Source organism: Phaseolus vulgaris, chromosome 11 (assembly GCF_051622355.1).
Source record: "Phaseolus vulgaris cultivar YP4 chromosome 11, ASM5162235v1, whole genome shotgun sequence".
Classification (NCBI taxonomy): Eukaryota; Viridiplantae; Streptophyta; class Magnoliopsida; order Fabales; family Fabaceae; genus Phaseolus; species Phaseolus vulgaris.
In genome coordinates, this window is record NC_143508.1 from 22066555 (window position 1) to 22090878 (window position 24324).

Below are 24324 nucleotides of genomic sequence, written 5' to 3' on the forward strand. Positions count from 1 at the left end.
CCTTTGTGAAATGAACCTTCACATTTACTTAACCCCTTGGTTAAGTTAATGTCCAGTGGGGATTGTTAAACAATTAAGAGTGAAAACCTAAGGAAAAACCCCACTGTACATTAACTTAACAAAGTGGTTAAGTACATGTGAATGTTCATTTCACAAAGGCAAAAGGAAAACACAATTATAAGGTGGTGATGATGCCAAGATATGGCGCGAAATTACATAAGGAAATAAGAACAAGAAGTACAAAACCAAATAGACATAAGGAAGCAAAATAAGAACATATTTATGAATTGAAATGGAATGACAATGGAATAGAAAAGATGAAGGAAAATAGCTTATGAGAAATGGAATTGAGAATGGTGCATGCCACTTGGATGGCGAAATGACTCTAAGATAAGTGAATGATGCCGCCACTTGAGAGCTCTCAAACTCACAAGATAAGACTAAGACTAAGAGTACAAGCCTCACTAATCATTCTCACACAAAATGTGCAGAGTAACTTTTCTCTATTTCATTCAACTTGTAAAATACACTAGGTAGGCCACCTATTTATAGGTGAAGGAGCCTTGGAGAAAAAGCTAAAGGGGTAGGATGGGAAAAGGGAAAAAATGGCAGCCTTAGGGTTTGACTAAGTCAATCCCGCATCCTAGGCTTGTCCTTCTTGAAACTAGGTCAAAATGTCTTCAAATGGGCTAAGAACAAGTTAAAATGCTATCCACATCCCCTATTATGCTAAAGGTACCTTATTCTAGCCTATATTTGCTATTTGGACCCCCAAAGTGAGCCCAATTATTTACAACATATTTTAAACATTTAAGAAGACTAGCAGGAAGAACTTTAGGTGCTCTGGTTTATAGCTTCTTCTTTTGTTGATGCTTTCTCGAGGATTGGTGGGACCTGGCTTTGTATACTAAGATGACTAACCCTTTTGGGAAGTTCTTGTTGTGTCCTTAGTCATCTGTCGGTTTGTATCACCCCCTGAAGAACCAAAGCTCAAAATACCAAATGATGGTTTTGGCTCCATTTCCGAATTGGTTCCTTGGAGAATTGAGATGTGGATTGGTGGAAGCTAATGGTTGGAACGGACAAGGATGGCTCCAATGGAGCTATGGCTTCCTTGAAGGTGCAAGAGAGGTATGGAGAGTGATTGGTTGGGCCATATCACTTGGAGAAAGGTGAAGAATAAGATTAAGGTATCTACCCTAGAGAGGCTATTCAAAAGAGTTAGAAGGCATGCAATCTTGGCAACAATTCACTCATTCATAATCCAAACACCTCTTTATATAGCTTAGAGGTTTGGCCATTCAATACAAAAACAGGTGGGAAAATTCAAATGGAAATGGTTTGAAAGTGGCGCCTAAAATGAGCTCACAAGGCAAGCATGACAAGGGGTGATTCATGTGACTCATTTAAGTCTAAATGACCAGCCTAGGTTAATTAGGAGTCTTCTAGAAACCTCAATTTAACCTGTGTTGGTTTTTAGATCCCTAAACTCAACCCTAATTACAATTAAGAAAAAATTACAAGTGAAATTCCTATTATACTTTTGACAAGAAAATAAATTATACTATACAATTCTATACTAGGTTTATGGCATTTTGAACATGTATAGGAAGGTTTTTTCTGCCATCAGTAGTAGAGTCCTGGTCTTCTCATATCTTCCTTGCCATGAACCTAGTACTTGTGCCTGAGCTTGGCCTTCTTCCATAAAAAAGACACACACAAAGACCAATTCGAAATAAAATTACACATTCAATAGAGGAGAGAATTGACAAAATTGGAATAGAATGAAAAGAGATAAGAGGAAAGGAAGACTTTGCGGTTTTAGACATCCATGGAGGTGGAAGGATGGAGGATTCACACCACTTGGGGGAGGAGAGCTCCAATATAAGTGATGAAGGGAGTCACCACTTGAAGCATCTTTGTCAAGATAAGACTCAGAGGAAAAATAGATACTTAGAGATTTACTCGAACAGAGTTTCTTTACTCGAACCTGAAGCAAGGTAGTTTATTTATAGCCTAAGATGTTGTGTGAATTAACAAAGGGAAGGAAATTCAAATTCAAACTAAGCCTCTAATTAGGCGCCACTAATATTAGATATAAGAGAGACATGCTTCTCACATTTAAGCATGTGCTTAATGTGAGAAGTGTGACTTGAGCAACACATGGGGTCTCTCTCTAGAAGCTAGGTTTAATTTGGCTTGGCACAAGCCCAATTTATGCTATTTAATTCATATTCTACGAAAATGCAAAGCAAAGAAATTAAGTGGTGCTCAGGTCCAATAATATGTTATCTGCTCCTGGTAATCCTTTTAGGCATAATTGACTCTGAGTCACTGGCTATGGAATCACTGACCTAGTCCTGGGCCCTGTGTCTTGCTCCTGGTCATCCTTCTAGAAGGTTAGGTTGGCTTAGTGGATGCTCTATCAGTCAAGGTTTCATCAAGGGTGAGTAAACATTTCACTGTAATATTAGTATTTATAGTAGAATTTGTAATTATTACATTCCTTTCAATTTGGATTTTAGTTTGAAAATTCAGTTTCAAATGAATTGAAATTTAATAATTAGTTTGTAAAAAATAACTAAGGATACATTTTTCAGGTAATTTGTAAAAATGAAATTTAGTAATTTACACTTGAACGATTTCTAATGGAATAGAAGTAAAGAATATAACTAAGCTTGTGTTTTAGAATTAAATTCATCATGTCATGAACAATAAAAGTAATCTCCTTATTCTTATTCAAACAAATAAATATCATAATAAAGAAACCTAAGTTTGTAGTCTTGCCAGTCCATTTGGTGAGACTCTGATAAATCTTGTGAGAGGTAGTTTTCTCAAAAGATTTGGTTAAGACCTTTGATTACATTCTTTTAATTGATATGAACTTGGATACAACTACTTCTGAATATTTAGATGGAATAAATTTTACTCAATGATTATTCTTACATACGTTTCATGCACATCTCATTTCCTCAACGTCAGTTGTCTTTTCATATTACGAACATTCCATGCAAGAGATATTTTCTCAAAACCAGCTCATCTTTCTTCGAGGTTTCTCCAAAATGTTTCAATCAAAACTCTTTATTTTCTTGTAAAAAAAATTTAGACAAAGAGCTTTAGACAAAAACTTGGGTTTGCATGTCTTGTAGGATTCTATGACACGAAAAGTGAGACATAGACTCATGTTCATCTATCCTTTTGAATTTATCTAACGAAGTTTCAATTTGTTTAAGCTCCTGGACTTGTCAAACAAAAAGTGTTAGAAGAAACCCTTAATTTGTTAACCATTGAGTCAGACACAAAATTTCAAATGAATTCTTTTTCGTTTGTCATATAATTGTTTTATTCATAAAATGCACATACTCAAATAATTTAATAATAACATTAAACATTGTAATTAAAAGGGTATCATATTACCAATATGAAATGTTACCGATTATGTGTAGCCAACAAAGTCTGAAGTAAAACCCATTAACTCGAGGATTGTGCGAGCCTGGTGTAAAAATCCACATAAAAAATTTAACAAAAAAATCCACATATATTTTTTCTTTGATTCCGATAGAGTAACACTAACTACAAATAAATGAATAGATGATTCAATGGAGTAACAATTGACTTGACACTATTCATGCCAAAACAATTAAGAACCTTTTACATATACTCTCGTTGATATAGAAATAGCTTCTTTTGAGCATGATCATACGTGATCTTGATCTTGCAGGAGATTCGAACGTCGAAGGATTCACCACGTCAAACTCTGTCTTCCGCAAGAACTCTCCAAGCACTCCACAAGAATTTCAAACAAACCTACGAAACACAACAAACGGCGTCTCTAGCGGCCGATTGCACTCCGACGCTCAAGTCAGCCTTTGCAAAACCACCAAAGAACTACAGAACTAAGAATCTCAGCGAGACTCGTGTGCACTCTGTGATTCTCTCTCTCTCTCTCTGTGTGTGCAAAACTAGTAACTTGCAAGAATGAATCTTACCTCCTTCTGCATGAGCGCGGAATGCCTTTATATACTCTGTTGCGCGCCTAAGTTATTCGTGTATGAAGTAACTTAGCGCGTTTCTTTTACTAGGTGTCTCGTGCAACCTCAGCGTGAATACCAAGTGTGGCTTGGCTAAGCGCACGTACTAGGCATCACCTACTGTGTGAACGATCACCTCTGCTTTGCACCATGCACGTTATGGGTTAAGAGAACACCAATCACCGACTGACTTACTAGCTCTCTTAGGCCACTCTCGTGCACGACACTACTAAACACTTAACTTCTCCTTTCTCTGATACTCTGCCACACAAGGCTCGTATGCAACACTCTCACTGGGAAACGTCCTTCGTTTCCAGCTTAAATGCGTCCCACACGAAAACACGATGACCATCGCTCACACCGGATGACCGATCGGTGCACCATAGCTCCACGCCCTCGGCTTCCAGACGCTTAACTAGGCGCTGATCGCGCATCCTCTTTGACCGCCATCCCCTGACGACCGATCACCCCGCTTGGGTGACTTTCTCAATGTATCATCTGCTTCCCTGGCCCACGTGTTCCCCTAAGAACGGTCCAAGTGGCTATCCTTTGCTGATGTCATCGACAACCGATGACTGACCGGATCACAAGCCCCCCAGCCTCGAGCTGTAAACTTGTTTTCGGCGAAGAGGCTAAGTGATCGTCCTCAGTGGCCACGTGGCAAGTGATACCACGTCACGTGCCACATCACGTGCTGCGTTTTAAGTGACGTTGCGCCTTCCTTCCTTAATCTTGTGACACGTGTACACATCAACAGCCAGCATGAAACGTCGTTTGTGCTTCTCATATTCAAAACTTACGCGCCTCCACTGTTCCATCACCTTCTCCAACACTTCTTCTCTGAAACTCTCGAACTTCCTCTCTACGATTCGTCTTCCCCAACCTCAAGCTTCCAGAAACCGCTTGTGATCATCAAAAGGTACCCCTTTTCTTTATCTATGTCATATTTGAATACTTTCTACCGATTGCATCATCCAATAACTGCACTATGCATACGTTGTGGGCTGTTTTTCCTTTTCCCTGCACTGTACCAGGGTTTCTTCTGGTTTTTCTGCGTTTTCACTTCTTCTTCTTCACTTCCGTTTCTCTACTCCCTTCAAACCGTAGCATTTTCGTTCCCTTCGCCTTCCTCTTGTTTTTCATTGATCCCTCATTTCTTCTTTCTTTCTCCATTGTAGCTACTGAACAATGGCTCGCACAAAAACCACCGCACGTCTTGCTTCATCTTCTGGTGCACAGCTTTCTGCAAGTGCACCGCCATCGCCTTCGACGAGTGCGCCCCTCTCGGCGAGTGCGCACCCCCGAGCGACGCCTCCTCAACACGACTACGCGCGGGTGTACCAGTGGGTTCCCCTCCATCTGCTCGCCGAGACGTCTACACAACTCCCCAACGACCATCTCGCCAACCTACTGAGCAGCGACACCGACGAACCCACCTGCGCTCTTGACAGGGAGGATGACTCACACTTGAACGTGTGCATCCCCCCTCGAGGCATGCCAATATGCGTGGACGATAGAGCCAAAAACGGAGTGCCCTTCACCTTCATCTACTCCGCCATCTTCAAGAGATTGCGGCTCCGCCTCCCCTTCACCTTCTTTGAGAAGGACCTACTCACCGAGCTGAACGTGGCTCCCTGCCAACTCCATCCAAACGCTTGGGCCTTCATCCGAGCGTTTGAGATTCTCTGCAACCACTTCGGCCACCCTCCTTCAACCGACGTCTTTCTCCATTTCTTTGAAGCCAAGAACCCAGGCGATCGGTCATGGGTGAGCCTGAACGGCGTGACAGGGAGAGTGATCTTGGGCCTATACCAGCAATCCTTCAAGGACTGGAAGGGTAGGTTCTACATTATCACCTCCAACGAGCATAGCCCGACTCTTCTTGAGGGCTTCCCACTCTACTAGGTTCCCAAGGTAGAGTTTAAAAAACCTCGAGGCTTGGAGGCTATGGCTCCTTACGAGCGCGAGCTGTGCAGTCTACTCTCGAGCTTGGGCGCTAAGTTCGGCTCCTCCACCCTCATCAAGCACGAGTTCGACGCGGAGACGCTCAAAAAATACATTGGTTCACATTCTCTTCTTCCCTTCAAATTGCTATTTCTCTGAGCATGCACTATCGCGCTTAACTGCCTGTGTTGTTTTCACTCTTTCTGCACCTTGCTTGCTTTCTTGGCTCTTTGTGTACTAACCCTTTGCCATGTTTAACTGGTGCAGATATGACTTCCACCAAAGAACGACGCCAGAAGCTGATCGCGCTCGCCAAGAGCCGACGAGCTGTCGGGTCGCCCTCGGGGACTGAGGCCACCTCCTTGCCTATCTCTGCCTTCCCCATCTCGGTCGCGCCAGCTGAAGGCCCCGAGACCAGGGGTGAAAGGAAAAGGAAACGGTTGGTGAAGGCTCCCACCACCGTCATATCCATCGAGGAGGAGAGCTCAGGGTCTCCTTTAGTTCAACGCAGAAGAATGGGAGTTGAGGGCGATGAGGGAGATGCCTCTCTAATCCCCCCAACACAGGTTTCGCCTACATGCCCTCCTTCTCCGGCCCCTCTTCCTTCTCCTGCACCACTTCCTTCCCCGCCCCCAGCCAGCCAACCACTCACCCTGCCGTCTCAAACTGTTGGGAGCGGGGCTGCTCGCTCGGAGGGAACCTCTCACCCTTCGAGCTCACCACGCCCTCAAGCCTCTGCCGCCACGACCGAGGGGGGTGGTGAGAGTTCCCACCGAGCCTCGGGTTCCAGCACCGAGGGGCTCACTAGGGTCATCCAGCTGACCAGGCAACTGCTCCAGAACCGCGAGCTGGTCAAATGAAGTGGGAGCGAGGTGGACCTTCACCTAGCCCTTCAACTGGTGCTTTCTTTGGAATTCTCCACCCAGCATCGCCCGTATCGAGAAGTTGGAGGGCAAGATGGGCGAGCTGATAAACCATAAGGAGTCGCTACAAAGCGACTATGAGACCCTTCAGAGCGCCAACGAGCTGCTGAGGGACATGGTGGAGGACGCCAAGAGGGGGCGAGCCCTGCAAGTCCAAGAAACCATCAAGACGGAGATGTTGATGGGGGACACCGTCGCCGCTCTTGACGCTGATCTGATCGAGACCAAGAGTAGGGCCATCCAGCTTGAAGCTGAGAATGCCTTCCTGCGCCAACAGATCGCGAATCTGGCGGAGGCTCTCGCGACGAACGCGAGGCGCGCCAATGATCAGGGGTCCAAGCTTAAGGAGGCCGAGTCCACCATCGCCATTCTTGTCACTGAGAAAGTCGTGCTCGAGACTGACAAGGCTGAACTCGAGGCTGAGAAGACCAAACTCTGGGAATAGGCTGCGAACACCTTCGCAGAGGGGTTCGACTTGGCCCTTGAGCAGGTTAAGTGCGTCTTCCCAGAGGTTGATTGCTCTCAGTTCGCCATCGACTTCGAGGTGGTGGATGGCAAGATCGTTCGCCCTTGATCATTGCTGTTTTGTCTTTATACCTTCTCGTATATAAACTTTGGATGTAAAAACTATTATCATATATATATATAAATGCCATTTTCCTCTTACTGTTTCTTCCGCTGTGTATCTCTTAGTTTTTATCTCTTGCCATGCACGATTAACTGCTAACTTGCTTGAACTTGGCACAAATCTTCGCTGTACCTGACTTCTCTTACTTCTGACTTCGATCTCAACTAGCAACACTTGATAACTGATCTGGCGTGGCCTTGCTTGTTCAGGCCTATCGCGTAAGAACTTGTCTAAAACTTCTTAAACAATGCTCTAACCACCGATAACCGATCAGAATGCCACTGCCACCCACTCATCAGTCATCGCGCCTCTGCTTCTACCTTATATCTCCCTATATTGCTTGTCGCTCCAGCGCTAAGTGCATAGAGGACCCCTACACCGATCGGTCAAGGATGATGCCTCGTTTTGGGGATGAAGACTGTTTCTCGATAACCCCTCTTGCCTGCCCCAAGGTCAACGATCCTTAACACATCGGGTCGTGCTTCCACCTTCTCACTCCTGGGGTGAGAAGGGTTTTGACTAAGAGTTCTACTGCGCCAATATTGATGCTATGCCACTTGGGTAAAGGCGTTTCTCGAAATCTTTCCTTTCCCTTCTTGGGCTTACTAGCACCCCTGGCTTTTCGAACCTTAGCTGCCTGCACTCACACCTGGGGTGAGGAAGACTTTAAACCGGTTGCCATGCTCGCACCTGGATAGAGGAAGACCTAACCGATTACCTGCACTCGCGCCTGGGGCAAGGAGGATTTTAACTTTAACTTTGCAAACTCTTATATTGATAACTTTTTTTTTTTATTGGGTGGCCTCATTAAAACCCTCTTCTGGGAAAAAGAGTGCCCCCTGAACTGTTCAAACTGTTTATGCTAGCGCGAAAGCGCGACTACTTTACATTTTCAACTAAAATAGAACTTCAAGTGTGTGGCGTTCCATGTTCTGGGGATCGCCCCCCGTCCAAAGTCTCCAGCCAATAAGCACCATTCTCCAACGTCTCCACCACTCTGAATGGGCCAGTCCACTTTGGGGATAACTTATTCTCCATCTCGTGTTGATGTGCTTTCCTCATCACCAAGTTCCCTTCCTGAAACTGCCTCGGTCTCACCTTGGAGTTGTGCCTACGCTCCACCCTCCTCTTCACAGCTTCGGCACTGATCCTAGCCTCTTCTCGCACCTTATCCAAGAGGTATAGGTTCACCTTCCTCTCCTCATTGGACTCCTCAACAACGAAGTTCAGAAACCTTGGTGAGCTTTCTTGTATCTCCACAGGGATCATAGCGTCTAACCCATAGACCAGGCTGAACGGTGTCTCATGGGTGCTAGATTGTGGAGTGGTGTGATAGGCCCACACGATCCTGGGAACCTCCTCTGCCCACGTTCCCTTGGCCTTCTCTTAACCTTCTCTTCAGCCCTCTGAGCAATACTCGGTTGGCCGACTCTACCTGCCCATTCGTTTGAGGGTGCTCCACCGAGGCAAACACCTGTTGTATCCCCACCTCTTCACACAGGTTCTTCAGTTGGTGACTCATAAACTGGGTGCCATTGTCGGAAACCAAGTGCTTGGGCACTCCGAAACGGCATACAATGTTCTTCCACACGAACTGTTGAACCTTGTGCGCGGTGATCTGCGCGACCGGCTCTGCCTCTACCCACTTTGTGAAATACTCAATGGCGACGATTAGAAACTTCATCTGCCTTACTGCCAAGGGGAAGGGTCCCAAGATGTCAATTCCCCAGGTGTGGAACGGCCATGGGCTGTGAATTGACCTCAGTTTTTTAGGGGGCGCCTTGTGCCAATCTGCGTGTTGCTGGCACTGCTTGCAACGCTGAGCATACCCCACACAATCTTCCTTCAGCGTTGGCCAGTAGTACCCCGCACGGAGAACCCTGCTTGCCAAGGCGCGACCACCCACATGGCTCCCGCACACTCCCTCGTGGAGTTCTGACATAATTCTCGTGCACTGCTCCCCGTGCACGCACACCAACACCGGATGGGTGAATCCAAATCTAAAGAGATCCCCATCAATAAGAGTTAACTTACTTGAGCTTTTCTTTACCCTCTTTCCCTCTGTCGGGTCCAGCGGAAGCACCCCATCTGCCAGATACCTCTGGTACGGTGTTATCCACGTATCAGCCTTCCCAACAGCGTAAACCTCCATCACCTCGTCAGACCTCGACGGTCGCGCTCTAACCCTAGGTGCTCTCAATGTTTCCTGAGTGAGAGACCGATGACCGACTGCTATACGCTCCTTTGACTTCTACACTTAAAGTACCTGGTTATCCGTCACGAACGCGCGAGGCACCTTCAAAGTCTCCTGGATGACGGTCCTCTGCCTTCCCCCCTTGCTTGAGCTAGCTAGCTGGCAAGCAAGTCGGCTCTGGCATTCTGCTCTCTCGGCACATGGATCAACTCGAACTCTACAAAGGACGTCTTCAGGGTGCATACATACTCGAGATATACAGCCATCTGAGGGTCTTTGGCATGGAACTCTCATGTTACCTGCCCAGTGACCAGCATAGAGTCGCTTTTGGCCATCAAACTCTTTGCTCCCATCTCAATTGCTAGCAACATTCCAGCAATCAAGGCTTCGTACTTCGCCTGGTTGTTGCTAGCCTTGAAGGCGAAACGCAGCGACTACTCGATCAGCACTCCGTTTGGGCCTTCTAGGATTACTCCAGCGCCACTCCCTTGCTGATTGGAGGAACCATCCACTGATAAGACCCAGCGAAAGTCCAAACCCTCCGAAGGTGTAACGCCTGATGACAACTAGACGACGAAGTCCGCAAACACCTGTCCCTTGATTGGTCCTCGGGGCTCGTACCTGATATCAAACTCAGACAGCTCTATGACCCACTTCACCATTCTCCCGGCTACATCTGGCTTCTTCAGCACCTTCTGGATAGGCAGATCGGTCATCACCACCACTGTGAAGCTGTGAAAGTAGTGGCGGAGCCTCCTCGCCGAAAACACCACCGCCAGAGCCGCCTTCTCCAGGGCTGATACCGTACCTCGGGGCCTTGTAGCACTTACTCACGAAGTAAATAGGTCTCTGAGCTTGGCCCTGCTCTTGGACCAACACCGAACTTACCGCTCTCTCCGTCACAGCAAAGTACAAGCAGAAAGCGGTGCCCACCTGTGGCTTGCACAAAACTAGTGGGCTTGCCAGATATTCCTTCAGCTTGACAAAAGCCTCCTCGCATTCCTTAGTCCAAACGAACCTACTGTTTCGCTTGAGACATTGGAAGTAAGGGTGACCCTTCTCTCCCCCAGCGGACATGAATCGCGACAACGCCACCAGCCGACTGGTGAGCTGCTGCACCTCCTTCACCGACGCTGGGCTCCTCATTGCCATGATCGCCGCGCACTTCTCGGGGTTCGCTTCGATTCCCCGCTCTGTCAAGAGGAAGCCTAAGAACTTCCTAGCTTCTACGCCGAAAATACACTTCTCTGGGTTGAGCTTCTACCCGTATTTGGCGATAGTCGTAAATAGCTCTTCTAAATCAGCAACATGTTATTCCTTCTCTCGTGAAGTCACCACCATGTCGTCCACGTAAGCTTGCACATTCCTTCCCAGAATCGGCGAGAGCACTCTATCCATCAGCCTTTGGTAGGTGGCTCCTGCATTCTTCAGCCCGAATGGCATTACCTTATAACAGTAACAAGACCACTCAGTCATGAACGCGGTCTTGCACTCGTCCATCGGATGCATCCTGATCTGGTTATAGCCTGAGAATGCGTCCAAGAAGCTCGAAAGCTTGCACCCCGACGCGCTATCCACCAGGGCGTCTATGCTGGGTAGGGCATAGGAGTCCTTGGGGCACGCCTTGTTCAAATCGGTGAAATCCACGCACATTCTCCACTTGTCGTTCGACTTCTTCACCAGTACCACATTTGCCAGCCATTCTGGGTACTGGATTTCTCTTATGTGCCCCGCGGCCAAGAGCTTGCAGGTTTCTTTGTGGATCACCTGCCTCCTTTCCTCATTAAACTTTCTCCTTCTCTGTCGGACCTGAGGGTCCATTGCAAGGCGATGACAGAGAAAGTCTTGGTCAATACCTGGCATGTCTGAGGCTGACCACGCAAACGCGTCCAGATGCCTCTCAATCACCCCGGCGATCTGTCGTCGCATGTCCTCGCTGAGTGGCCCTCCCAGCTTGAACTTCTTTCCCTGGATCTCCGTCTCCACCCACCCCTCAGCAGGGTGGGGCCTCCTTTCCCTGGCGATGATCGCCCTCGCGATCCCAGACTCGCGGGGCGCGATCATGCTTTCTTTCTCAGCTTCTTCTTGGGCCACCCCTGAGCCCCCCGGCACCGCTTCCTCCATCTCCACATCACCTTGTGTACCTCTTACCATCTCCACCTCCGATCGCCTCCCATTCACACCCGGCGGTGGTGTCGAGGTAACATGGCACACACTCCTTTGCTGCTTGAGGCTGTTCTCGTAGCAGCACCTAGCCTCCTTCTGGTCCGACTTAATGGTGATCACCACCCCCTCCGTCGACGGCAACTTCAACTTCATGTGCCTCGTCGACGGTACGGCTCCCAACCTGTTGAGCGTTGACCTTCCCAACAGTATGTTGTAGGCGGATGGGGCATTGACCACTAGGTACTTAATTTTTTCAGTGCGGGCCACGGTCCTATCCGTGAACGTGGTCCTCAACTCTATGTAGCCTCACACCTCCACCTGGTTCCCTGCGAAGCAATACAAGCACCCCGGGTATGGCCTCAGATGATCAAGGGACAGCTGCAGCTTGTTGAACGTCGGCCAGAACATCACGTCCGCCGAGCTTCCCTGGTCCACGACGACCCTGTGCACCTTTCTCCCTACCGTGATGAGGGAGATGACTATAGGATCGTTGTCGTGGGGCACAACGTCCCGGAGATCCGCCTTTGTAAACGTAATGTCAGCATCGGGGGAATGATCTTTTTCCACCGAGTCGACAGTCATCACCGACCGAGCGTACCTCTTCCTCTGAGAGGCTGTACACCCTCCTCCGGAGAAGCCCCCCGCGATCGTGTGCACCTCCCCATGCACAGGTACCTCGTGCTACGAATCTTCTACTGGTGGCCCCGACACCCGATCACCTTGCGTCTCCCGCAAGTAATCACTCAGAAAGCCACTTTTTACCAACTCCGCGAGTTGGTGTGCCAACGCCAAGCAAGTGTGGAGTGAGTGGCCATAAGCCTAGTGAAACTCACACCACACGTTCTTCTTCCTTTCGAGCACCTTGTCAGTCTTCTCTGGTGCTCGCAACCGTGCCGCTATGGCTGGAACGGCGATCAGCTCCGCCAATTCCACCACAAAGTCAAACATGGGGGGCACGTTGCTCTCCCTCGCACGCCCCCTGCCCTGGTCCTTCCTAGGCTCGTAAGGGCGAGGCTTCCCTTGAGCCCTTTTTCCTTCTTTGGCCTCATGCACCCTCATCGGCTGCTGAGACCTGCTCGGTCCCCCGCGCGACTTGGTCAGGGCCACGCTTCCCCTCTTCTCAGAAACCTCTGTTTCTGCCACGATGTGCGCCACAGCACGACGCCTAATCTCCGCGAAGGTGCTGGGGTGACTTCTGATCAAAGATTCACTGGAAGGGCCCGGCAGAACCCCTTTCTTGAACGCATGCACTAGCATATCCTCATCTTTACTGGGCAGCCTCAATACCTGAGCTCCAAAACGACTAAGGTAATCCCTGAGGGACTCACCTTGGTTTTGTCGCACGTCGAACAAATCATACGACACCACTGGGTGCCCTGTTTATGATATACTGCTCCATGAACAACTTGGAGAACTGCTGAAACGAAGTGATGTGGCCATCTGGTAGGCTCACGAACCACTCCAGAGCAATCCCGCTCAGGGTGCTCATGAACAGCTTGCAATACACTGCATCTGAGCCCCCAGAGAGCATCATCTGGGTGTGAAACGCTGTCAGATGCGTCTCTGGGTCCTCCACCCCTGTAAACGAGGCTTTCACCCCCACCAAGTTTGGTGGCACCATTGCACTCATAATCTCATATGAGAAAGGCATGGGGAAAGTCCTGGGGGGAGACAGCGGCGGCGCCACCCTTTCCTCCGCTGCGCGTTCCTTTTGCGCTTGCAGCGCCTTGCGCAACTCTTCATTCACTCTGTCCAACTCCTCGTTTTTGCTTTGTGATGCAGCTAAATCCTCCTGCATCCTTTCTTGCTCCATTCTTGACGCTGCCACATTGTCTTGCAGCGCACGCATCATTTCCAAGTCCTGCGCCATCGTCACAGCTCCTTCTTCAACTCATGGCGTGGGTGAAGCTTGCCTTGTCTTTGTCATTTTCTCAACAAAGAATCTCAAGAACAAACCAAGTCTGACAGCAAAGTGTAGATGGGATCACAAATTCACACGGGCCCCACGGTGGAAGGATTCGCCACGTCAAACTCTGTCTTCCGCAAGAACGCTCCAAGCACTCCACAAGAACTTCAAACAAACCTGCGAAACACAACAAACGGCGCCTCTAGCGGCCGATTGCACTCCGACTCTCAAGTCAGCCTTTGCAAAACCACCAAAGAACTACAGAACTAAGAATCTCAGCGAGACTCGTGTGCACTCTGTGATTCTCTCTCTCTCTCTGTGTAAACTAGTAACTTGCAAGAATGAATCTTACCTCCTTCTGCATGAACGCGAAATGCCTTTATATACTCTGTTGCGCGCCTAAGTTATTTATGTATGAAGTAACGTAGCGCGTTTCTTTTACTAGGTGTCTCGTGCAACCTCAGCGTGAATACCAAGTGTGGCTTGGCTAAGCGCACGTACTAGGCATCACCTACTGTGTGAACGATCACCTCTGCTTTGCACCATGCACGTTATGGGTTAAGAGAACACCAATCACCGACTGACTTACTAGCTCTCTTAGGCCACTCTCGTGCACGACACTACTAAACACTTAACTTCTCCTTTCTCTGGTACTCTGCCACACGAGGCTCGTTTGCAACGCTCTCGCTGGGAAACGTCCTTCGTTTCCAGCTTAAGTGCGTGCCACACAAAAACCCGATGACCATCGCTCACACCGGATGACCGATCGGTGCACCATAGCTCCACGCCCTCGGCTTCCAGGCGTTGATCGCGCAACCTCTCTGACCGCCATCCCCTGACGACCGATCACCCCCCTTGGGTGACTTTCTCAATGACTCATCTGCTTCCCTGGCCCACGTGTTTCCCTAAGAACGGTCCACGTGGCTATCCTTTGCTGACGTCACCGACTACCGATGACCGACCGTATCACATCTCAATGCCCAAATTCGACTAGCAACTCCCAAGTCCTTCATCTCAAATTCATTGCTTAATAGTGACTTATACTTCTGAATCTCCATCTTATGTTCAAACTCTATCAATATAACGTCTACTCGAGACCCGTCTTCCTCCTTCTTATGATAAAACATACATCATAAAGACTTTTGTTGTAACTATGAGAGGTAATGTACTCATCAAACCTTTTGTACCGCCGTCTTGGAGATTGCTTCAAACCATACATGTAGTTTGCAAACCTAGTTTTCCTTTCCCGCTTATTCGAAACATTTATATTAAGACATCGGATTATCCTCCTCAATATTTCCATGGTGGAAAAGTAGTTTTCACGTCAATTTGCTTTAGCTTCATATCCATGGATGTTGCAAGCTTTACATAACTTTTATGGCCATATGTTTGATCACATGTGAGAAGATCTTAGTATCCTCTACTTCTTTCTGACTATAGTCTTTGTCTACTAGACTAGCTTTGTCAACTAGACTAGCTTTATACTTGACAAATTGAACATTGGACACTCTAGATAATTTGATTTTAGGATTAAACACTTTAGGGTCACATCATTCAATTTTCTTTACCCACTTGCATTCTACAACCCTTTTCCCCTTAGGTATCTCCTCTAGATCACAAGCTTCATTTTTCAAAGGGGATTGATATTCCTCATGCATAGTCATAGTGATAAAGATCTATGCTCACATTAGGATCAGTTCTCACCATTTACTCTAAACAATTAAGAAAATAGAAAATGAGGAAAGAGATCAAAAAATGAAGAAAATGTCACAATCATGATTGATAAGTTAAGAACATCACAATTATAATTATTAATTCAAGGATGATATGCCACTTTGTAGAAAAATGAGGAAAAAGGTCAAAAAAAATGAAGAAAATGTCACAATTTTGATAAGTTAAGAACATCACAATTATAATTATTAATTCAAGGATGATATGCCACTTTGACTTGAAAATTCAAAGATAAGAACCAATGAACTTTGAGGTTAACAATGTGCCACTTAGGATATTAGACACCAAAGATAAACAAAGAATGAGATATGGTTCACCACTTAGGAAATTACACACCTAAGATAGAACTCACACATTCTTAAGCCAATTCTATTCCCTTCTAGTTATCAAAATTAGTACATGACTTCTCCTTATGTAGAGAGTGTAGCGGGAAGAGATTAGACAAATACTTCCCTTCCCTAACCCTCTTATTTGCTAAGACAAAAATAGTGTTCATAATAGTTTCTAATTAAAAAAAATATATAAAAACAATTACAAAGGTCCAATAAAGGCCTAATACAAAAAGTAGTGTTTTATTCTAGTCTCAAGCCTCCATTTTTTTTTTCTTTAATTTATGCACTCATTACATAGTCCACTTATATGACTCTATACAAGTGATTTTATCAGCATGGTTTAGATAATGCATCCATATCTTCTGCTACACCCAAATCAAAGGCCTCCACCTCATCAATCGCATAGTAGACCGATAAATTACAACTAGATGATGTGTTTGGACGATCTTCTATTTAAACTTTGATTGATACAAGTCTGAACAAATGATGCTTTAAAAGTTTGTTCTAACATTTGTATGATAACATCGTCTACCTCCACTTGTTAAGTCACCAATTCGTACTTACTTATACTTCCTTCAAATTTTAGTAGAGAATTTTCATTTAAAGTTATGTCTCTACTCAAAATCACATTTTCTTAAGAAGGCAATCAAATTATGATTCCTTTCACTTTAGTCCTTTAACCCATTAGCACCTCTTTCTTGATTCTAGGTTCTAGTTTTTATCATCAATTACGTGATAATGGACTAGACATCCAAACACCCCTCAAAATAGAATAGTTCATACTTCAAACAAAGTTTTGAACTATTAGTTGCAGATGAAAAATGATTATTAAGAAATATATTATGTTAACTTTATCTTATAACTTGTATTCAATTTAGAGTGAAACAAGATACATCTTGCTCTCTCCAACAAGATGTTTTTCATCCTTTCATTTATCCCATTATTTAATAGAGTATTGTTGGATATTGTGTTTTTTACCTGCAAATAAATGCACATAAGTGTACGTGATATTTTATTCTTCTATTTTAATTATGTTTTAATTGTTGATTTCATATTTCTAGGTAACTGCTCATAAAATCATTTAAGAGTCAGTTACTGCAAGTACTATAAATGTAATTGTTCGCAAAGATAATTAAATATCTTCCTTTGAATTATTCTAAAAAGCCAACAATTTGTTGAACCAAGTGGTGTTCAAGCTTTGAAGAATCCAAATCCTTTGAAGGATGTTGAAGCCTATGTTGTGCTTGATGTTGCTGTGTTGGTTTAGCTTAGTTCTGGGGTAGTTTGTATGTTGTAATCCACCCTTTGATTAAATCTAAAGCATAAGCATCTCAATCTTTGTAAAAGTAAAATGTTTTCAAACTAAGTTAAAACAACCGATTGTTTTGTCGAAACAACCGATTGTTTATACTTAGGTGTTTTGAGAAAAAGATTGAAAACTGCTTTTAAAAGGTTGAACTGTTAAGTACCAAAACAACCGATTGATTCGAGGAAACAACCGATTGTTTGTTTTGGGACCATAACAGAAAAACTGTTTTCTCTTTGACTGAGCTTTAAATGTTTTAACTGCTTATGCTCCAGTCATTAAATGCTTTGACCAATCTTTTAATGCAATTTAAAAGTTTGTTAAGATTTGCTAACAAACTACATCTTGGAATAAATTCAGAAAAACAGATTTGACAATCAATCTTTGACAAGTTTTCACTAAGAGTTTTTGAGTTTTTCAAAGAGCTGAGATTGTTAGGAGTGTGTGATTGATCAAAGTTGTGGAATAGGATTCTGCTTGTATTGATTTCAGATTATCTTCTGTAACAAGTGTAATCCTTGTACTCTCTGTAAAGACAAGTTTTGTTTCTGTGTTTGCTAAGATTGGTTGTGTGTTCTTGAGGGGATCAAGATCAGCAATCTTGGTGTAAGTGTGTTGACCAAGGAAAGTGTGTTTCTTGAGGTGTTCAAGGTCATTCTCTTGGTTGTTGTGTAAGTGATCAAGGTGTGATTGCTTAGTGGATATCCTCAGGGTTTCTGAGATGACTGGATGTAGCTCTGGGTTTGGAGTGAACCAGTATAAACATCTGTGTACAATCTCTCTATCTCTAACTCTTTAAATAGAGTTTTATTTGTTGTTTGCTGGTATAAACAACCGATTGTTTCTTTGAAACAACCGATTGTTTTTCTGGTACTACATCTTTTGCTTGCTGTTTTGGCGAACTGAATTTCTAAATCAATTGTTTCCTGAGATAAATTCATTCTTGTTTTAAAAGTTTACGAAAATTCTCTTTAAACAATTCACCCTCCCCCTCTAGTTTAAAGCCATCCATTCTAACACAATTGGTATCAGAGCTATCTTCTTGAGGGATCTGTGAGGTTAGTAGAGTGCATCAATGGAAGGAGGTTCCAATTTTTCAGCAATGGCACCGCCTGTCTTTAATGGAGACAATTATCAAATGTGGGTTGTTCGTATGGAGATCTACCTAGAAGCATTGGATTGATGGGAAGCTGTAGAGGAGGAGCTGACTGGTTCAGTCCCACTAGTGCAAAAAGATTAAAAGAATACTCCTTATTAAATGCGGGTTTGCGATTAAACGCATTTGTAAAAAACGCAGTGGCATTTTTTAAATTAATTTGATTTTGTAAATCATTGGCATTGATTTACAAATGAGGTTTTACTTTAGAACCGCATTTGTAAATTCTTTTTACCCTAAAATTTGAAGCGCGCCACTCAGTTTCAGACTTTCACTTTCTTCTCTGCTCTTCGTTTCCACTGTTCTTGCGCTCGCGTCCTCTCTGCATTTTCACCATTGTAAGTTTCGTTCATTCGTTCGTTCATTCATTCATTCATTTTCGTTCCTTACTTCGTTGGCATTGGTATTTTCGTTCCTTACTTCGTTGGCGCATTTGCATTTTAGCTAGCTTACTGTTCCATTGGTCTTCGCTGGTCTGTCCCTACTCCGCCACCGCCACCGCTTCCGCCGTCACCGCCACCGCTTCGCTGATCACCAGCAACTTGGTTCACGTTAAGGTTAGTGTTGTATTTTAAATTTTTTGAATTTTTATTTAATATTTTGAATTTATATTTGTGTATTAAAATGTATATATTATTATATATAAATTTGTATTTTATCATTTGTATTTTCTTAAATTTATATTATATATTTAGTTAGTTGTTAATTACATTTTAATAAAAGTTTAATGTTATGTTAGTTGTTACTTTTAGAATAGAATTATCGTGTTTGGATTGAGTCCGGGGGTGTTCGACCCTCGGCAAATGTGTGAGATAGAATACTAATTATTAGAAAATCCTAACTATTCCAGAATATATAATGGATCGAGGTTGGATTAATGTTGTTCGTATAAGTGATGAGTACGAAAGGGGAGTAGAGGAATTTATACAATTTGCGGAGCGTAACGCGATTATTAGTGGTCATGATGGAGCAAAGATCAGGTGTCTGTGCGTTAACTGTTTGAATGGAAGGATACTGGATGTGAGTATCATGAGGGAACACCTGCTATGTGATGGGTTTCTTCGATCTTATACAACTTGGACATGGCATGGTGAATTATTAAATTTACCACGTGTTTCCGTAACTGAAGAATATGTGGGTTCTACCATGGATGAAGCAGTACACGATGATGGAGATGATGATCGATTGGAGGACATGATTCGTGATGTGGGAGCTGAGTGTTTTGCAAAAGCGCATGGATATGGAAGTATGTCAAGAGATGCAGAGACTCCTTTGTATCCTGGATCAACTAACTTCACACAGTTGTCGGCGATGTTAAGATTGATGAATTTGAAGGCAATAAACGGATGGACTGATAAAAGCTTCACGGAATTGCTCCAGCTATTGAAGGATATGCTTCCAGAGGGAAATACTCTACCTAATCGTAATTACGAGGCCAAAAAGATTCTTTGTCCAATGGGTATGGAGTACAAAAAGATACATGCATGTCCTAATGATTTTATATTATACCGGAAAGATTTTGAATTGTTGAAAAGTTGTCTGAGGTGTGGGTTATCACGTTATAAGTTGAAACAAAAAGATGATGATTCTATTGATGAGATGGAAAAGCATGGACCCCCAATGAAGGTTATGTGGTATCTTCCCATCATTCCAAGGATGAAGCGTTTGTTTGCAAACCCAGACGATGCTAAGAATCTTAGATGGCATGCAGATGAGAGGAAATGCGATGGCATGTACCGACATCCAGCTGATTCTATTCAATGGAAGAAATTTTTTCAAATAAACACTGAACTGCCAGTGATGATTTACAACATAGATTTATTATAATTTATATCTGGGAAACAGGAGCTCAATATAAGTATAATTCAGTTTTTTATGATGTAAGTATCTTTACCTATTATTCAATTTACTTTATGTTAAATTATTATTGATTGTGCTTTAACTAAAAACTTGTAGGTTTTTGCATAGAGTCTGTATCACTGAGGGGAAGGAAAATATGTATGGATTCTTAGATCTTGCATATACTAATCCCGTTGGACCAAACTCATCTGAGACTCAAGCATACATCACTAACACCCTGGAAAAAGAGGGAAAACAAATTTATTTATGCCCTTATATTAATGAGTAAGTTTAATTATATGTCATCAATTATTATTATTTCATGTTTTAAATATTTCCTAACTCTTTTCATTGATGATATAGGCATCATTGGCAGTTACTTGTCTTATCAATGGTTGATAAGACTGCTGTGTGGTTTTGTTCCCTACACAAGAAGATTCCCACAAAATTTAAGGATATCATTGATACGTAAGTACATTATAAACTGAACTTTGTATATGTTACTAATTAACCATCTACTAACGAGGTTTTTTGTATTAACCAGTTCATGGCGTGGATATAACATCCTAAAAGGTCGATCAAGTTCAAATAATTTGAATTGGATAAGAATAAAGGTTTGTAATTTTTTTCTTACTCTATTATCATTGTTTATCAATATACTAACATATTACTTTTTATTGAATTATAGTGTAATAAACAACCAGGAAGCTATGAGTGTGGCTATTACATTATGCAATGGATGATTACCATTATAAGACTAGGTGTTAAAACTGGTTGGAAAGAGGTACTATATATGTTAAATCATTTTTATAATTCTTAAACATATATATATCTAAAAACTAATTTATGTCAACTTTGCAATGCAGTTATTCACAGAAGAAACACCAATGAATGAGGAAGGCATTTCATATGTTAGAGATTCTTGGTCCACAAATTTCATAAATTTTTATAACTCTAGCATAGGTAAACAATAGTGGTTTTATGTATATGTAATTTGATTACTTGTAAATGTACATTTGATGATCTCAATTGATTACTATATTTCTGTATTTGTCTGGCTGGGTTTGATCATTATGCAGGTTATTAATTTATATGGTTTATGCACAATACAAACTGCACTTAAAAAAAAACACTATTTACAAATGCGGTCATTTACCAAAACCGCATTTGTAAATGTGATTTACCTATTTACAAATGCGGTTATTACCAAGACCACATTCGTAAATCTTAAACCCCTAAACCCTCATCCCTCATTCAGAATAATATACAAATGCGGTTATTTTAATTAACCGCATTTGTAAATCAAATTTATAAATGCGGTTCTATGACCGCATTTGTATATCTCCGATTTACGAATGGTGCTGATCAAATGCGGTTCTATAACCGCATTTGTAAATGTAAAATAACCGCATTTATTTTACATTTTTGCGCTAGTGTCCCTTCTAGAAAACCCTACTATGGCACAAATAAAATCACAGAAGGAAAAGAAGATGAAAAGATCAAAGGCAAAAGCATGTCTATTTGCAATTGTATCTCCCATGGTATTCACAAGGATAATGTCCTTGATGTCAGCAAAAGAAATCTGGGATTACCTTAAGGCAAAATATGAAGGTGATGAGAGGATTCGTGGAATGCAAGTGCTGAATCTAATCAAGGAGTTTGAACTATAGAGAATGAAGGATTCAGAATCCGTAAAAGAGTACTCTGACAAACTTCTAAGCATTGCCAACAAAGTGAGGTTGCTTGGATCTGTGTTAAAAGATTCAACAATTGTGGAAAAACTGCTTGTAACGGTTCCAGAGAGGTTTGAAGCCACCATAACAACCCTAGAGAACACAAAGGACCTATAAACAAATCAAGCAAAACTAGCAAGAAAATGGAGAAGTTGTTGCACACAATAACAACAAAAGGAGAAATCATGATGTGATTCCACTAGCCACATAGAACAAGATTCTTGACATTTTTAGGAATCACCTTGAGTTGGAAAATATAGAGGCACTTTTCTTGCAGAGCTCTTAAATACTTTACAGGCCCAAGAACAAAGAAGAGCCATGAGACAAGATAGAGCAATAGAAGAAGCCTTAACAGCCAAACATGAAGGTGGCTGGAGAAACAAAGGTAGCAAGATCAAGCAAAACTAGCAAGAAAATGGAGAAGTTGTTGCACACAATAACAACAAAAGGAGAAATTACCCTCCTTGTAAGCATTGCAACAAGTTAGGTCATCCACCGTTTAAGTGTTGGAGAAGGCCTGATGCTAAGTGCAACAAGTGCAATCAACTTGGGCATGAAGCAGTCATTTGTAGAAACCAAAGTGAGCAACAAGAATTAAACCAAAGTGAGCAACAAGATGTAGATGCTCAAATTGCAAATGAGGAGGATGTACTTTTCGTTGCAACTGGTTTCTCCAACAATATTTCAAGTGCATCGTGGCTAATTGATAGTGGATGCACAAACCACATGACTTATGACAAAAAACATTTCAAGAAGTTGAAGCCTTCAAAAATTTCAAAGGTCAAGATAGGCCATGGGGGTCACATTTCAGTAAAAGGAATAGGAACCAATGTTGTAGCAACACATTCAGGTACTAAAACAATTACTAATGTGTTATATGTACCTAACATAGACCAAAATTTGTTGAGTGTTGGTCAGTTGCTACAAAAAGGCTTCAAGGTGTTTTTTGAAGATAACCACTGTTTGATCAAGGATACTACAGGACAAGATTTGTTCAAGGTACAAATGAGAGGCAAAAGTTTCTCATTAGATCTATTTCAGGAGGAGCTGACTGGTCAAGGGCTTCTCAAGATGCAAAAATCTGAAATGAAAGATGATCCACTGATTAAAGGCAATCGACTACTCTCTGACATATATCATAGATGTAACGTTGTAGTATGTGAATCTGCTAATCACAAAGAACCTGCTGATCACAAAGAAGTTATCAATGACCCAAAGTCGAAAAAGGCAATGGAGGAAGTGTATATGATTGAGAAGAACAAAACTCGGGAGCTTGTTGACATACCTCGAGATAGAAAGGTACATCAAATGGATGTCAAGTCAACATTCCTTAATGGATTTCTTGAAGAAGAATTTTTTGTTGAGCAACCTATAGGTTTCATTGTTGAAGGAAAAGAAGACAAAGTTTATAAGTTGTCTAAAGCTATTTATGGCTTAAAAGATATTCCCAGAACATGGTATAACAGAATTGATGATGATTATCTTATCAGTTTCGGCTTTGACAAAAGTCTTTTAGAATCTGCACCTTATGTCAAATCAAAAGGTGTTGAATGGAGATTAAGCAAAGCGAGGATGAAAAGAAGAATTTTTGCAGATTTGTTTTCCAAGCCACCTCCAGCCAACAAGTTTGAGTTCTCAAGACAGAAGAATGGAATTTGCAGTTCAAAAAATCAAGGAGGAGTGTTGGATATTGTATTTTTTAACTGCAAATAAATACACGTAAGTGCACGTGATATTTTATTCTTCTATTTTAATTGTTGATTTAATATTTTTTGGTAACTGCTCTTAAAATCATTTAAGAGTTAGTTACTGCAAGTAATATAAATGTAATTGTTTGCAAAGATAATTAAATATATATCTTCCTTTGATTTATTCTAAAAAAACCAACAAGTTGACAAATAATATGAAAATAATTTTTTATTTTTGCATTAGTTTTTTTTTTTAGTTTTCGATACTTTTAATTTGCTATCACTCTCACTACAAGAAAAAATGGTTTTAACAAGGGTTTATTTTTACATTATCTAGGGTTAAAACCTCCATTAAGTCATTTACCCAGGGTTGTAGTTTCCCCCGCTAAACCATTTCTGGGGAATGTGTTCCCCAGGGTTTTTTTAAACCTCAGGAAAAGCCTTTCAAAATACCATGGGTTTCAAAACCTCCGTAAAATACCATGGGTTTCAAAACCTCCGTAAAATACCATGGGTTTCAAAACCTTCGTAAAATACCATGGGTTTCAAAACCTCCGTAGAATACCATGGGTTTCAAAACCTCCAAATACCATGGGTTTTAAAACCTCCATAAAATACCATAGGTTTCAAAACCCCCGTAAAATACCATGGGTTTCAAAACGTCCATAAAATGTTTTAGAACCTCCTTAAAAAATACCATAGGTTTCAAAATTATGAAATTTGTTTTTTTTTATTCATTTACCTGGA

At 42.7% G+C, this 24324-nt stretch overlaps 1 protein-coding gene across 1 annotated transcript; it reads left to right on the plus strand.

Annotated features, from left to right (window-relative positions):
- The first annotated feature begins 21613 nt into the window (after positions 1-21613).
- On the plus strand, positions 21614-23602 carry LOC137835715 (uncharacterized). Its single transcript, XM_090297720.1, has 3 exons — positions 21614-21697; positions 21827-21960; positions 22405-23602. Exons 1-3 carry the CDS (start codon positions 21614-21616, stop codon positions 23600-23602), a joined length of 1416 nt encoding a protein of 471 aa, XP_090153846.1.
- The last annotated feature ends 722 nt before the right edge of the window (positions 23603-24324 follow it).

Bases quoted from the DNA above. Each gene is read 5' to 3' on its own strand.
- LOC137835715 (XM_090297720.1), top strand. From the start codon at position 21,614: ATGGCACAAATAAAATCACAGAAGGAAAAGAAGATGAAAAGATCAAAG. The intron at 21,698-21,826 runs GTATTCACAAGG...TTTGAACTATAG, and splicing joins TTGCAATTGTATCTCCCATG to AGAATGAAGGATTCAGAATC. The intron at 21,961-22,404 runs GTTTGAAGCCAC...GTGTTGGAGAAG, and splicing joins CTTGTAACGGTTCCAGAGAG to GCCTGATGCTAAGTGCAACA.